The sequence below is a fragment of the Chroicocephalus ridibundus genome, chromosome 3, assembly GCF_963924245.1.
Source record: "Chroicocephalus ridibundus chromosome 3, bChrRid1.1, whole genome shotgun sequence".
In the NCBI taxonomy this organism is placed as follows: domain Eukaryota; kingdom Metazoa; phylum Chordata; class Aves; order Charadriiformes; family Laridae; genus Chroicocephalus; species Chroicocephalus ridibundus.
The window spans coordinates 50,717,821-50,735,086 of NC_086286.1; the positions used below are offsets into that span (position 1 = coordinate 50,717,821).

The 17,266-nt window shown below is 39.4% G+C and overlaps 1 protein-coding gene across 3 annotated transcripts in view; it reads right to left on the reverse strand.

The window, feature by feature from the left end:
- SMOC2 (SPARC related modular calcium binding 2) overlaps positions 1 to 17,266 on the reverse strand; it is a 148,380-nt gene that overhangs the window by 84,547 nt on the left and 46,567 nt on the right. For all 3 annotated transcript variants that reach the window (XM_063329117.1, XM_063329116.1, XM_063329115.1), the window contains exons 3-4: positions 3,126 to 3,232; positions 1,914 to 2,013 (exon numbers count right to left, since the gene is read on the reverse strand). In XM_063329117.1, the coding sequence (XP_063185187.1) occupies positions 1,914 to 2,013; positions 3,126 to 3,232 (207 nt within the window). The remainder of the gene's footprint in view (positions 1 to 1,913; positions 2,014 to 3,125; positions 3,233 to 17,266) is intronic.

Sequence of the window (17,266 nt, forward strand, 5' to 3'; positions counted from 1 at the left end):
ATTGCAAAATTACCCACAATCTTCCGTGGAGCAAAATCAGGCTCTACATACTCACCTGGGCCCTGGAACAGTCTATTTATCTCTGAGCCACTAAATGAAATCGAGTGCTCCTATCGCCTTCTCCTTAGCATTTCTGTAAAACTAACTTCCCTTCCCACCCCTCCAAAAATGAGCTGGCAGTTTATCTGCTAGGCACATGAATATACCTTTGAGAGGAACTAGGGTTTGGTTCCTGGAGAGATAGAATAATTCTGATATTAATCTATTAAGTAACTTGGAACTACGCTGCAGCTTCTCCTTGATAATACTGAATACAAAAAGTGGAAGTACAGTAACTAACTCAGCAACATTTTGAGCCAAACATAATGCCACATGTTGTGACACATTTGCCAAACAAGTACTTGTTGAACTTTCAGCATAAGCTTAACCCCTTTTTCACTGATGTCAGTGAAAGAGAGGAAGCTACAAATTGCTATTGCAGAGAAGGCAACGAAGGCATGCTTTCAGGGAAGCGCTTGGCTCTGGACATGCAAAAGCACCTCTATTCAAGAATGCATTGAAGCACAAAAATGCTACCCTAACCATGTGTCTCCTGAAGATCTGATCCAGTTATAAATAATATTTACATTAAAACGAATGCACATTTTTCTCTATTTTAAGGCTTCTGAACATTTTATATTATTTTTGACAATTGACTGTCATTCCACAGTGACTTTTCAGACTGGATCAAAAGTCTGGAGAGTACTTTCTGGCTAAAGTTCGCCTACAGGCAAGAAACGTGGAAGATTCTGCAAATCATTTAAACTTAAAAGTGGAATCAACTTTTTATAATCTTTGTTGAAACTTTCTCAGTGGTCTCTTCCTTCCTCCATCTATTTATTAAAAACATCAATATTGTGCTTGAACAATTGAAGTAGATCAGACCAGGTGAATTCCCTCAAAGGCCTTAATGCGCTTTTTTCCAGCTTCATTTACATTACGGGGTTATCTTTTTAAAGCTATTTCTTCCACTCCCTGCCAGAGAATGGTGCTGCAGCACAAACAGAAATGCAATACGTAGAACTCAAGTATTTTAGAGCTACTTCTGTGCAATTCTGTCAGCCTCAAGGAAGGTGAATAGCAATTCTGGCAATTGTTCATACACTGGGCGTTTATATTTATTATCAACATCACTGAAATAGAGTCAGAAGCAAAATCATAAAAAACTGTTAACCTGTTAATTGTCCTGATGAAAGGCAAAGCGCAGTACACATGGCAATGAGTTTGACTTGACAATTAATTTCTACAGACAGTGATTCCATTATGTCCTTAATGATTTGTTTCATTTTTATTTCTCCTCTGGATCTGGTCATTCATGGGATTTGCTGTGGGAGTTCTTTCATTGGGCTATGTTACAAATCAGAACATTCACATTCCATATTTTTCTGGAGGAGTTTTTTTTCTATACTGTAAATACTTAAAATATCAAAAAGGCAAAGCCCTCTGAAATTTTATGCTGTGAGTTTACATGCAAGAGATTTTCAACATAAAGAAAGGACTACTTCAGCAAGTCAGCTGCATGGTGTCATATATTAACACTTCAACATCGTACAAATAACCACTGCAGAAAATCCCTTCAATAGCTAGACTACAGTATAAATAAAGTACATGGATCACAGAATCACAGGAAGGTTTAGGGTAGCAGTGACCTCAGAACTCATGCAAAGGCTAGCCTAAAAGCCAGACCAACTTTCTTTTGTCAAGTTTTGCAAATCCCCAAGGATGGGGAGTCCACAGCTTCTGCCTGCACCTGTTTCTGGGTTGAACCACTCCTCCAGTGAAGAATCTTTTTTCCTTAAGTCTAATCAGATGCCGCAGATAGACTCTACTGCTCTGAGACAAGATCATAACCTGGCCAGACAAACAAGTCTTACCTGGGCACCGGGGAGTTTTGTGGGCCACAGCAGTACCACTGATAGGACGACCATTGGGAGTGACACACCAGCAGTATCCAGTGTAACTATGGCACTGAACCTGCCAAAAATGACATGAACCATGTGCAGTTTGTCAGATATGTGTTTGTTATCCCACAGCGTTTATGACACACAAAAGACTAGTCCAGCAAACTATACTGATAAAACCTAGAATGATAAACCATAATGGACCTAATCTCAGTCCTACGTATTATTCTTTAGCATGAAGAAGACTCTATTTCAAGCAAAGTGTGGTAGGTCCTTCAGAATCCAATGGAAGAGAAAACTATTGAAATATGTAGTTGTTTACACCCTATTTCAGAAGAGCGAGGTGCAGGTGTTATGAAAACCTCACAACGAAGTTTCTCAAGGGACACATAAACTGTTCCTGAAGCAAGCAATCTCGAGGTTTTTTCCACATAGAGAACATATTGTTCCACACACTGAAGGAGCAGGACAGAGTGCTTCTGCCAGCATTATTCATATCCCAAGCTGTCAGAAAGGAAACTCTTGGAATTCCTCTTAGAAATCAATTGCATTATATTTCCTGAGGGCCAATATCACTTCCCTGGCCATGCTTAATCTGAAAAGGGTTGTCTTCTGCACAACTTCGCAAGTGAAATGCAGTACAGAGGCAGCAGAAGGTGATCTTGATTGGGATATATATCACAGGATAAGCTTCTAATTGAGCCCCTTCTGAATTCTATGATCTAACCTAAGTAAATTAGTCTCAGACCATATGCTTTTGCAGAAATTCAGCTGAGAATAGAGAAGAATCCTGTATGATTCATGCTTTAGCACTAAGATACGGACTCTAGTCACAAGATTTCTGGTTGGGATCAGGAACAGATCAGAAATTCCAAGCATTTTACCATCTGATGAGTATTCAGGGGGCTACAAGAATGACTCAGCTGCCACAGCCTAGAACAGGGAGTGTAGCACATGAACAATGGTAATGTTTGGCTCTTTTGCTGGCCAACTCTGAAAAAAAGAACAAGGACTCAGCACAAAACATGAATTTTCCTTCCATTTTTTAACGTCAGCATTAGCACAAATTACATTTCATTTTGAAATTACATTTCACTTCATTACATTTGTCTTTTCTTCATCCTCTGCTAACACACGTATTCTGACTTGCCTGCCATGCAAGATACTGAATGAAAAATTTTCAACCTGACTATATGTGCCATCGTCATTGCATTCTGGGATAAACACTTGTTGAAACTCCTTGCGAGCTTGTTCCTGGGTGTACTTCCTCTCAGCCACACATCTGGAAACATCTAGAGAAAGGGAGAAGACAAGTCAGTTGGATGATGCAATATAAAGAAAAGATAGGTGATAACCTAAATTAAGAAAAATGAAGAAGGGTCTGAGATCCACATGAAGAGAAATGGAATTATAATCAGGGGAAATATACAATCACTTGCATTTTTTTAGGAAACAAAACTAATGGAAAACAATAACTTCTGGGCAATATTGTCCTCATCCACCTCATTCACCTGCATGATAGTAACATTTTTTGCCAAGTATCACATGTGAATCACTAGTATAATCATGTTCTTCTGCCTTAGACTGCGTGTCTAACCTGTGAGTCCTTCTGGATCACACAAATGTGCTCATGCTGCCAAGCAGAGTAAACAAAACCGAAATTTTGCCACCACGAAGATGAGGTGTCACAAGGTGAAGCACAGAGGGGAAGGACAGAACTGGGAGATAAGATGGAGAGATGCCTGGAGAGACAACCTTGCTGCTCCGACTGCTTACGAAGGGCTGAAGCCCAAAAAGGGCTTCTCCTATCAATTTAACACAGCAATAGCTGCCACTTTGTGCCCCACAAAATTCTTCCAGTGCTGGTGGCAGCGCCAGCTTTCTAGTGCTTCAGGAAAGGCAAGGCAGGCAGCAGGAGTAGAGCTGCCTTGTATCTCCTACTGTGAGTTTACACACCATTTACTTCAGTTAGGCAGTGATCTCAGCTGTGACTACAGGTGTGCTGCCCAGGCTGGTTAAAAAAATAAAATAAAATATACTGTACACCAGAGGGGCTTGTTGGGGAGGTGATGTAATAATAATTTTGGACATGCTTAATTCATATTATGCTAAAATTTGCTCTAACAGCTTATGATTTAGACATGGCACAAGTCAAAGCCTACCACATGGTCCTTTTCTGTCCACTGTGCTGTTTCTTGCACCATCTTCTGTGTTACTTGGTACTGGTCTCCATCCAAGACGAGGTAGCAAACTATACAGCTTTAATTCAGTCAAGTTTCTACAGGTCAATTTATTGTATTGGCTATTACATACCCTATATTTCAATTAGGCAGCCAAAGGGTGAGAAAAGCCACACACTATATACATTTTTTTTGTTTAAAGCCACTACAAATTTTAGCGTGCTGCTGATGCAGAATCAATGCTTCAGAATCTGCTTGATCTAAGCAATTTCAGGACAAACGAGAATACCAGGCAAGCTTAAGGTAGTATTAATGATTTCAAGATGGGACTGTAACATCTGAATTAGAATGACCTCAAGCATACAAGCGGAGAAATTTGCTGCTTCTGATCCTTGCTTTGTTTAAAGGCTGTTTGACAGTAACTGGCTAGTTCCCTTCTAGGGCTAAAACCACCCAGCCCATGAGACAGGGGTGTTGCGGTGATTTGTGAGTGTTTGTGCAGTTCTTAGAAAGCACAGGGACAGGCTTTCTCGTCTGTGCAATTTGCACTTTGAACAGAATCTGAAAGTGAGGCAACAACACTTTCACTTCCCCATTTGATACCAGCATACGTCGACAAGGCTTTGGCATTCAAAAATCCCCAGGAGCCAACTAAGTCCCCCAAGCAGCCTCTCTGTGACAGTATTATCCAGACATACATGCACAGAACCAGCACGGAAGCTGGTGCAACTGCAGAAGTGCTTTGTACAGGATGAATCCTTCACTGGTCATCTCCACTGAGCTTTGGACAAGTCACGTGGCAGCATTACCATAAAAAATTCCCTTCAAGTCCTAGGCAATCTGGTGTGGAACTGTAGCATAATGAGGACAGAAACTGGTCCTCAGCATCTGCATCCTGAAAACAAAATTGGGGCCCCTTAATTCTTACTCTTCGTATTGATTTGCCTTCTGGTCTTGGATTCGCGTGCACTACTTCTGTGCATTAGTTTACTCTTCTCACAGGAGCATCGTTAGAGTTCATGTTGGGAAAATGCCCAAAATATAAGTTGTTTCACTTTGAAAAACTATGTTTCAGTCTTAACAACCTTAATCACATTATGCTGTTTCAGGAGGGATATTCACTGAGATGCAATGTTACCTAAAACAGACAGAAAAGTTCAACCACCCAGAAATGTGAGAAAAATAATAAGGAACTGAATTAATTTGTACTCTGGTACTTTAATAACTTGTTTCATCAAGGGAAAATTATAGCCAATGTACTGCATAGCTCAGGTAAAGTCTGTTAATGTATGCATTGCCAAAGTTTTTTGGGAAAAAAAGAAACATTTTAAGCAAGCTTTAGTGTCGTAAGCCTTCTTCTGAGCATGGTTTGGTTATACAGTACTTAATAACATGTGGTTTTAATGTAGCTAGTATTTTAACTGAAAATAAATCACTCCTTTGTTGGACCTCTGTCCTCGTTTTTCTAAAATGACATGTGGTTTAAATGTCTAAAAGGAAAAGTGATATAAATTCCATCACATAAGGTCGCTGGTATAGTACCAGCAGGGTTGTAAATTATCTCCAATATTTGAATTATCATAAAAACAAGCCAAGGAGAAAGAGAAGTTCTCCAAAACTGTCCACCACTTGTTCCTAAACAGCCTGATGCTCTAAAGGCCCCCTATTTGTGGATGATCTAATATGCTTTAAAATCAACAATGACCGTATTTAGTGGAATATAAAATTCATGTTTGAAGCCTTATTTTGTATTATATAACCATGGAAACCTTTTAAAGCTGTTGGGCATTACTGTGCTTCAGCATACCCAAAATAAACCCATGAGGAGGATCTCTTATCAAGTTAAGCATCTGAAACTGTGCATAGTCAAAACATTATTCCTAGTTCTGTTTTTTCATTTCACCAAGGTATTACCACAGGGGAATAACTATAGGATAGAGATGTGGTCCAAACCTAATAGAAGAAATGTAATAGGGTGGTCAAGATAACAAGAAGACATATAAAAACATTTTTCCTCAGAATACTAGTGAACATTGGATTATTAATTCAGAGGAGCTAATTTCCTTCCAAATGAAACATCACTGAAGCCAAATGAAGTTATAATATTTTTTGTAATAAATTTGTAAGATTATACCATCTGAGCATCTGCCTCTGTGTCCTGGTTGCAATACCTTCTAAATCCACTGTGCAATTTCGAACAAATTTACCAACGGAAAAGAAGAATTCAAGAGATTTAAGTGCTAGACATTCATATAAAATAACAGTTGAAAAAGGATGAGAAAATCAATTCTTGCCACGACTGGGAGAAAGGCTGAAGCATGAGCCCACATCAAGGTATCAGACAAGAGAGAAATGTAGGGAGACTTTGTAGGATGAGTCTAGGCTTAAGTGGCTTGCCAGAAGGGGGTTTACAGGCATATTGACATCTAAGGGGATACCAGTGAAGTGTCTCACAGACAGATTCAACTTTCCTCTCTATCTAGAGCAGCAATAATTTAGATCGGGAAGGACACTGATTATTTTGAAGTGAAGATCAAGAATGAAAGGTGGTAGGACTTCACCTGATACCTCTGTGCTGCTTAATCAGCCTACAGCTTTGATTTTGACCATCATGGACCCTGACCAAAGCAGGCCAAACTCTTTTGGGGTGAATGGCTTCACACTGGGACAAAACAACCTGAGAGCAGAGGGGCTCCAAGTCTGCAAGGTGCTGGAAGGATGAAAAGCACTATGCAATGCTGTGCATCACTAGAACAAGTCAGCCTTGTTTCGCTGTTGTTACATTGGATTTCTATCTCTAAAAAAAAAAAAAAAAAAAAGGTTGTTCTTTTTTTAAATCTGTTTTGGTTTAAACTTTTGGAACCATCTAGTGGAAAAATAAGAAGCTTGAAACTGTTACTGGTTTCTCCCTAGAAGTCCCACTATGCTTTTTTTCTCTCCCTAGCTTAAGTGTTAATAAGGGAGTCAGCAGACTCAAGCCAGAACCTGGTACATGACCTGGTGAAAAGACCATTTGGTTCTAAGACCTGTAAAAAGCTGGAAATGAGGCCTTATTTGCCTATACTCATACAATGGGAAAAACTAATTTTGCAGATATGTATGCCCAGCTGTAATTTTGAATTATGTCAATGACTGACCCAGTGAGACTTTATCCTCTCAACTCCAGGTAAATGGGCTTTTACATTCCAGAAGCTTGCTGGGGAAAAAAATTGTCCTGGCGTAGAAACTGAGCATGAGGATGCATGAGTTTACCTTAAATTAGCTCTCTTGGACTGTATTAGCTGTCAAACTGGGTTGGTACGGGGCTCAATGCATTTTAACGCTGTACGTTGGCCAGTGTCTTGACTGTATCACTTTGACTCAGCATCAGGACTGCAAAGGCAGCTAGAGGCTTAAGAAGACAAACAGATCTTGGGGTGTATAACTGAAGACAAAAAGGGGTGCATGGGATCAGACAGAGTTGTAGTGGTTTGGGCAGGTCTTTCTGAATTGCCCTGGTAACAATTCTGGCTTCCAGAGGAGACCAATGTCTTGGATGGCACAGGTGAAATATAAAGCCATGTTAATTCTGTGCTAAGCTTCTATATGCAACAGGGAAGCCTTTCACCTATGAAGTGAAGTGGCGCTGGTATACCACTGCAGGATCCAGAACCTGATTCTGTCACGTGTGACACCTGGGAGCACAGGAATTCCTGCAATACCACTAAAGTCAGTAGAAAATTGCAGTACCCAAGGAAATTCTGGAAACAGAATTAGCCTCACAAACAGCACAGGACTGACTTGGAACTAATCTCATTTTATGCCTTATTTCCAACATTACAGCACCGAAAACACTGAGTTTCAGAAAAAAAAAAAAAAAGAAAACATCCATCAAGTTCAACTCTGCTGGCTAATCCTTGAAAAATATATCACACAGGGAGAAGTTTATTACTGCAAAGTAGAAGTTTATCTTTAAAACAATGACACAAACTCATCAAGGGTGTAAACACCATCTCTAAAGTGACATTTAATACAATTGAATTTACAGCAACTTTGGGGCTCCACAGGGAGATCTAACCCAGATTCTCTCATGGAAAAGTAAACGGCTTGCCAAAAGAATAGATAAATCTCCTGAAAAGATTTTGATTTAGTTCATCCGGTATTTCTTGGTTTGTCGTATATTTCAGTAAGAATAAAAGTACCTTTCCCAGTCCCAATACACTGAGCAGACTTTGCTTGCTTTCAAAGAGATTAGTCTGTGTGACATGGACTTGTTATGTATTTATGCATAAAATGCACTTCACAGTTTATTTAGTTATTTTATTATAGGTGGAATATCCTGCTGAACAGATCAGAAACATTTACCACTTTGTTAAAACCACTTTAAAGTGGTTAAACTTAATCATTTGAAGAAAAAGCTCCCTTGAGGGCTTTCCACAGATACTTAGCTGTTCTTACGCTAAAGAGAAAGCTTTTCTAAAGTCACATAGATGTGAATAAGCAGATCTAGTACAGACCCACATAATCCAAATGCCTCTCACTGTTTCTCTGTAGGCTTCCCTTATTGCCCCTCCATTATGCCAGAATACCTAAATATGCTTACTTGCCCTTAAATTTTAGAAATACACAGTGCATCAAACTGTTTAAAGTTAGCTATGCACCTGAGCACTTTATTGAATTGTCCTAAAAACCAAGCAGAATTTTTTTTCTACTGACGTGTTTCTTTCCCACTGCTATACCCTTTTTGCTAACTGGTAGTGATATGATAAAAGTCAAATGGTATTAATTTGTAGTTAATTTAGCACAAAAATGTGTTATTCAGAGCACAGACACAATTATGTGTTTATATGGCATAAACTACTTATAACGCAAACATCTTCTATGATATTTGACCTAGGTCAATGTATACTCCAAAGAACTGATCGTGTCTACCAACAAAGCATATAAATAGCTGCAGTCTCTGGTGATAGGAAACACATAACAAGCTATACATGCTCAAAGTTTCAATTTCAAAGATGCAGAGATTATTAGCCTCTTGGGTTGGAAAGGATGTCAGCACAGACATTTAGCCTGACACAGTCATAAAATAAAGACTTGCTGCTTCGTGACAAGGGCTGGCCAACTCCTGCACTATTTATTTTTATTGCTGCATTCTGGGTTCAAACAAAACAGCAGAGCAATCTTAGCCTAAACTCTCCTCTACGGGCATCTAACAGAGGCAGGCAGTGTGGAGTTTCTTTGTTGTTTTCTTTTTTCTTTTTCTTTTTTTTTTTTTTCCCCCCACATTTTGCAACCACCCAGCAATTTAGATAGCTAAGCTTCAAGATAAAATAAGGAATGCTGTGCTGGATTCCTTCTTGGCAAGATAATATTTCTCTCGATTTGCTAATAGTCACATTTGGAGAGATACAGCCTGACTAGAACTGAATCAAATATTTGCAAGAAAAGCTAAAGCTACAGCTTTCTGATTTTTCACATACCAAAGGCCAGACTAGGCTTTCTGAGCAGAACAGAGATTTGATAAATAGTTTGGAGAAGTCTAATATGGGCCAATTTCTAATTCTTGCACTGAAAATCTGAGAAGGTTTGCAACTATTTGTGGTTCCTAGTCTTCAGTGCTTTTTTGTGCCTAAGAATGCTTTTATATGCCTTGTTTCTGTGCAGTCTGGCTTTGGCAAATTCTCCTTGTAGAAATATTACCAAGAAAAAAATGAGTATTTTAAACAGAGACAAATTCCGCCTCCAGCAAATTGTGGATACTACTTCAGAGTTACTTGTCCTGTGTTCCAGGTACCAGTAGATGCTTTTAAAAGAGCAACGGGTATTCTACAAAAAACATTCTAAACGTACTTCAAACTTTATCCACCCCCATTAAATACCTACTAGAAAGTATAATCAGAAGCCAACTCCTCTTGCTTTCAGAGACTAAATAAATTATAGCTTCTGTATGTAGATGCCTTTTGCTCACCAAGATGCTGAATATTTTGTTTCTCAAATTAACACTTTTACTACAGTGGCTCGATACATAACATCTTGACACACAACATAAGTGAAGACTCAAAAACAAAATGCGGTTGGGGCTGAACAGTGTTTGTATCAGGATTGCCAGCGTTACAGTGTGGAAACATGCAGTCATCCTACAGATTAAACACTGTGCCTACAGTGAGAAAGTATGTCTGAAAAGGGAGGAGACCACTCCTAGCTAAAAGTATTATAAGATAAAAATCTGACCTATTACCATTTTTTTTTCCCCATCAGGTTCATTTTTAAAAAACCCCAAACTGGTACCACTTCTCAATATGTTCTCATTTTAATATATTTTTTCCCAAATAATAAAAAACCCTGTATCTCCTTTTTTTTTTTTCCTTTTTTATTTTCCCTCATAAAATATGAGGGAGGGAAAAAAAGGAGAGGAGAAAAGGGAGAGGCGAGGACAAGTGAAAACTGTTCTGCTTTCAATCTGCAGACTGTGCAAGCTTTCAGTGTGCATTCAGGATCATTTTATAGACTAACACTTCAGTCCAGTCCCACTTTCACTCATTTCAGTTAGGAAAAGAACCAAACCTACTCACTACCTCTTCTCTCTCCAAACAAAACACATCGGGAGCATGTTCTGCCTCCCAAAGGCAGCTCAGAGGGATGCCTTCCAGGTAGCAGGTGGACTGGCCAAGCCAACGTCCCTGCCCACACGCTGACCTAAGGGATGTCCTCAGGCTCACAGTCGAGCTCACATCCTGAAGCATGAGGCGAACCTGAGCTTGAGGGCACCCTCCCTGGGAATACAGGATAAAGTGTACACTCAGAGGCCATGTCCAGCATTTATAACCCAGTTCTTTAGCTAAGAGGCAATGGTAGTGTTTCCCCAAAGGATGCTGAGATTCATGTATTATGGGACCAAGATTAATTTATGAACCCAAAACAACTACTGCCCAGCGATGTCCACCTTTCTCTTCACAAAGGGAAAACCACATCAGCACGTTTATCCAAGTACAGAAAGGTACCTTAATTCATATCATTTCAAATCATTCAAGCATGTCCTTAACTCATTAATTAACTCATTGTACAAACAATTCAAATGACTGAAATTTTTCACTATTGCTGAAAGTACCATTTTAATGAAACAAATGCTGAGTGTTTCTCTCTTTAAGGAAAGTAAACAGCAAATAGTACAGTACCTCTTTATGGGAAATTCCACTCATATTTTGATGTGCTTCAGTTCTTTACGTGAATTGTGAGAATGAAGATAGTACCTTTTGTTATGTCTATGATAGCCCATAAAAGAATGGCATTTTTAAACAGCCAGGCTCTTTAAGATACCATAAATGAATTAAGCTAAACATGAGCTATCTAGGGTTTCCAATGGAGAAAGGGGATCTACATCGTTATAGCATAACAATGACACTACTGTGTGTGACGGCTCTCCTTGGTGCGCTCACGAAGCAGCAAAGCCCTGCTGGGGCCACCGCTGCAAATACTGAATACATACTCTGAGTGCCAGCCAGACTAAATGCCGAGCCTCTCATGACTTAAATATCGCTCTGTGTAAAGCCCCTTAATTTGCCACTTTGAATATGGATCTCTCCGACATATGTCCCAAGTCCAGTTTAACAGTTCACTGTAAACCCAGGTTGCCGCAACATGCTGACAGCAAAGTAGGGAAATGTGATGCGAGTTAGCAATTGAAATTTTATAGTGATCAACAATTTGTATCAAACCTCCATCCATTAAAGAAGTCTTATTTTAGTGAAGTATTCGTAGAGAAGCCACAAAATCCGAGCACCCCAGCTGTGACGTTTCAAGAACTCTATGTTAGGGCAGAGGTATGCTGGCAGGACTGTACTTTTAAACTTGTTTTTTCCACTGATTGCAATATCAGAAAAACAAATATTATTACTGAGCCATTTGCTTAATACATTCAGAATATTAGTCTCCAATGCCCCAGTTATGGGCCTGGTACATTCACTTAAAAACAAACTGAGAAAGGGAACAAGTATTCTTATTGTTATTTAAGGAACAAGAGAAAAAGAATTAAAAAAAGAAGGGGTGTGAGGGGGAAGGTATTTTTGAGTTCATTGTCCTGCAATGCTTGCAGACCACTTTCAGGGTAAAATTTAAACCAACAGGAGGTCCTCTTAGCTAACTCTGAGGAACACCTCCATGGGAGACAGAGGCTTTGTAGTTCAGGTGAAACATTCCCAGTAGCCACAGACATCCAGAATGCAGTCACAGGTATTGCACATGCTCTGCAGCTTCCTCCCGACAAGCTGCCTAAATCTTGGCAAACATTCATATAAAGAGCTTACATGCTTAAATAAGGGTCAAACTACCGCAGGTGAACTACAGTGCCACCTGTTCCAATTCACCCTTACACCATCAGCAGAACCGCAAATTGACCTGCTGCTGGCAACTAGTCACCGTTGGCTTGATAGTCCTTTAGAGAGAAAAAACTGTGCTCCCTCCACTAGACACTGCTGTTGCAGATGTTGCTCACTTTGACCAAGATGCAATCACCGAGCAGACTTTCTACACTTGAGACCTGAAGTTGCTGAGATGGGAGACGAAAAACTGCCCAACAGGAACTCTGAAAAACTCCATTTATCCTGTAGGAAAATCTTCCACTAACCTAGCTAGGACTACAGCTTGTTGTCATGTCAAAAAAAGGCACAGTTTCATTGAAAAAACCTTCAGTCCCACTCGCCTCCACCAAGCACCATAGTTTCAGGTTTAAAAGTTAATACACATTTTTTACTGTCATGGAAAACTACTTGAAAAGCCTAAAGTTATTTGAAAACTGCCACAAGAAGTTCATGGGAAAAAACTTATTCAGTAATGGGGAATAAATAAGCTAGCAAACCTGATAGAAAAATTCTATTGATTTTAGCATAGAGGAAACTAATAGGAGTTTGTAGAAGTGAGTCGCAGCATTCTCTCTTTTCTTTTTGTATTTATAATGCAAAATTTTCATGACAATAGAAAACTTGAGTATTCTTTGCACAACGCCATTCTACAGTGATAAGACTAAATTTACAGAGTAATTGTGAACAGTTAAAGGAGAAAAGATAAAAATAAAAAACAAACAACAAAGCAGACTTCTTCATATAGGATATACAAGATATTTCATGAAAAAAAAGCCCAAAGCAATTAGTTTCAGGTAGTCTCATGTATCATGATTCATGACAGACATTCAGCCTTACACTTGTAAGATAGAGAAGGAGATCTTCGCTCAGCAATGCCGCTTTCTTTTCTGTTGAGGAACGTGGTTTTAGCTGATGTCTTGTAATGTTTCAGTTTCCATATAAGCACAGCCTTTTGGAGTAACCTATAACATGTTCCAAATCATGTAAAATCCCCATTAAATGTAAAACTGTAGCTACTGGCCCTACAGGACACTGCAGTGCTGAGCAACACTCCCTACTCATAATGGCATCTGCACCGTTCAGGGATATAATTTAAAGGTTATTTTTCCTTTTTAGAATAAGGCTTTCTTCCCCCCTGCCTTTTTTTTTTTTTTTTTTTTTTTGGAGACATGGTACTTCTGCATGGTTGATCCTATTTTCAAGACTAAAAAACTTCACAGAACCATAGAATGGTTGGGTTGGAAAGGGCCTCAAAGATCACCTAGTTCCAAGCCCCCTGCCATGGGCAGGGACACCTCCCACTAGACCAGGCTGCTCAAAGCCCCATCCAGCCTGGCCTTGAACACTTCCAGGGATGGGGCATCCACAGCTTCTCTGGGCAACCTGTGCCAGTGTCTCACCACACTCACAGTAAAGAATTTCTTCCTAATATCTAATCTAAATTTACCCTCTTTCAGTTTAAAACCTTTACCCTTTGTCCTATCATTACACTCCCAGATAAAAAGTCCCTCTCCATCTCTCCTGTAGGCCCCCTTTAGGTACTGGAAGGCCGCTATAAGGTCTCCCTGGAGCCTGCTCTTCTCCAGGCTGAACAACCCCAGCTCTCTCAGACTGTCCTCATAGCAGAGGTACTCCAGCCCTTGATCATCTTCAGCTTGTACTTTTTGCATGCACTGACAAAGAGCATCAAAGGCTCAGTTTTGCAGTCTTCCTGCATGACGCCCAGAACTCTCCAGTCCCATCCTCACCAGCTGTAGTGGAAAGAACAAGGCTGAGTGCTAAAGGACTCATGCCCAGGTTTGTATTAGTCATAGAAATAGATCCACCCTGGCATGTATCAGAGCTGTCCCGTAAGAGTAGCTAGGCTCAGTTCTCAGGTTGAACAGCTTTAAATCCCTGAAAGAAGGTGGCTCTGTGCATGCTGCCTGCTGGAAACAGTCCCTGGCCCATCTAAGCTCCAAGTCACATAGATATAGTCCTCAGGAAAGCACTAGCTGTCCCGTGCTCCAAGTGCAAGGGAGCACTCTACCAGCTTACCCGTGAAGGCAGTCATACTGTGTCCTAGCACTGCTTCATTAATTAGCGTAGACATAGCCTCTGTGTCTTTCTGACCAGTTTAAAAGCAATCATATTACTTTTCCACTTCTTGTGTGTTTTGTTTCTTCAGCTCTGGTGGGCCAGATTTACTGTGAAGCATTTGTGTGTGTGTAGTGGATCCCATTCACAGGTGATATGTTAACAGCCCCCCTAACACAAATAATATTTCTCAGCTGTCAACATACATTTATTTATTAGATTCATAATCTTGTTGCACAGTAAATGTCTGTGTCAAGTAAGTGGCAAATCTCCAGAACTTCAGAGTTTAGATTAGATTTTGTTTGGAAAAGAATCCAAAAATGTGAAATGTGGGTGTTCATCTACAGCATAGGCAGATTATTTGAGACCGTTGAAATTTTACAAGACTATAACTTCTTATAGCATTTGCAAGCTTAGCAATGGATTCCAGCACTGCCTGGAAGTGGACTGCAAAAAAAAAGAAAGCAAACTATTATAAACTCACTATCAGAACAGTCTATTTTGATGCTTATTTTGTCAAAGGTGAGTTGTTTTTCAGAAATGAGTGTTCAGGTTTCATTCATTTTCAGGTTTAAGCTGTCTTGATCTGTGCTGCAGCCATCAGGAACTAGGAGGACGGGAGTGTGAGAAGAGAAAATGGTATAAATTCTGACAGTTTTCTGTCATTTAGTTTTAAGATCCAGGATCTAAAAATGGTTCCCTTTGCAACGCTAAAGAATTACCTGGGCTGAGCACTGTTGCTGTGAATGGAATTCGAATCAAGAAAGGAAAGCAAGTATATATAAAGCAAACTATGCCTTTGTAATTTTAGTATTTAAGTGATCAAAACCAAGTAGATGAGACAAATGCTGACAATAGGCGAGGAGGAGAAAAGATAGTAAATCTAAATTTGTCTCTCTCAGAAAAAAGACAGAGAGAAACTAGCCATCAGTGTTGGTTCAAACTCCCTTAGGGATGTAAAAAGAAATCCCAGTTATGAATAAAACTGTGTTTATAAAAAAAGAAATGATTGACTCAAAATTATTTCAGCAGGTTGTCGACATAAACTGTCAAGGTGTTTAGATTTCTTGTGAATAGACTGAAGTGCACAAAAAGCTGGTCGCCATGTTTTCAACTAATTAAAATGGTACCTGTAAGTATTTAATCTTCAGACAGGATTTTTGTGAGGTGAACAGGGGGATTTTTACCTGAGAAAAAGAAAGGAGGAGACAGACACAGACTTAAGACTGCCTTTTCTGATCAATGGTGGAAAATATCAAACACAGAGTTAAAGTTGTGAATCCTAAACCAGGATTCAATTCTTTTCTCTCTTCATAACTCCAATGTGCAAACACTCACGTTTCTTTCTTTCTCCTGCATTAGCAACCTTAAAACTTACTTTATAACCAATGTTTTAATGGGGGGAGGAGGGTGCCTGGTTTTTTGGGAGGACAGATGAACGTTTCCAAAAGGATTTACTTTCATTCCAACACGGAATGAAAACAAATTCTCAAACCTTGAAAGTTGCCCTGAAATGGAACCATCACTTTTTGGTTAGCCCTATTAAAACAACCCTCTGCTCTCTGGTCAGGCGTCACCTGCAACAACAAACTTCACCACTCAAAAGCAACTGGCTCAAAAGAGGTCTTAATCTGAGGACTTCCTTAGCTCTTTCAGAAGAACGTTTCATGGGACTATCAAAAGTAGCTCTCGCAATGCTAAAACTGAAACTGCAGCTAGGCCAACGAATCACCTTTTTCTTCTCTCAAACTTGTTTTTACAGCTTGAAATATTTCTGATGATTGCAGCCGTGGGTAGGAATAAAGACATTGGTCACTTCAAAATTTAAGACTGCTTTGATTGAATAAGAAATACCATGAAAATGTAAAATTTAAAAGAGCACCAGTCTCTTGCTGATATTGACCACATATATTACTGGCAAACGTGTCTATTGCCAATCAAAGGAAAAAATATTTAAACATTGAGATGTTTAAATGTGTGATGTTTGCATTTATTTAATTGAAAGATTAAAAGCATCTGATTGATGAGGGCATGATGTTGCTATTAGCAATATTTAAGGTGCCTAAGGTGTCTAATTCCAAGTCTACAATTGTACTGACACACCATTCATTAATAAACAAACAGCAAATGAGCACTTCTCAAAATTTTTGTTGTTGACTGCAGAAAACTTTGCCAGCATCACTGAGTACACCTTCAGTAGGTCAATTCAATGCATCTTTATGGAAAATATTTCTTGCAGATTACATTGTCAATATGGTAAGAGGAAAAGACAATAAACACTCAAAATCGATTTCTATAAAAGTGTATAAAGCTCTAATGTATAAAACTAATAAATACAGAGTGCACTATAATTCTCTCTGTTATTCATGAATGTAACAAAAGCTTTGGCTCAGGTAGCTTCATTATGTTATCCTTGTTCGCAAAAGTAAACAGATCCATCAGCTAATACAATGGCTTATTATGAAAGGGCTGAAGGATGAGCATAGTGTTTCAGCTAGGCAGAAGATGAGACAGAACGTCTCTTTGAAGCAGTCTTGATGCTTTGGAGGTTTGCTGGAGCTAATGGAGAGAGATGATGTGGAAAATTGCCTCCTAGAGGTTGAATCAGTGTGGTCCCTGGGGTTTTCTCCCCACCTCCCCCTCTTTTTTTGACAGAGAGAAAGGGAAAGTAAATCTTTATGATCACCGCTATTCTTACATTTTAGAAAGAAGATCATTGTGTTGGGAATCACCC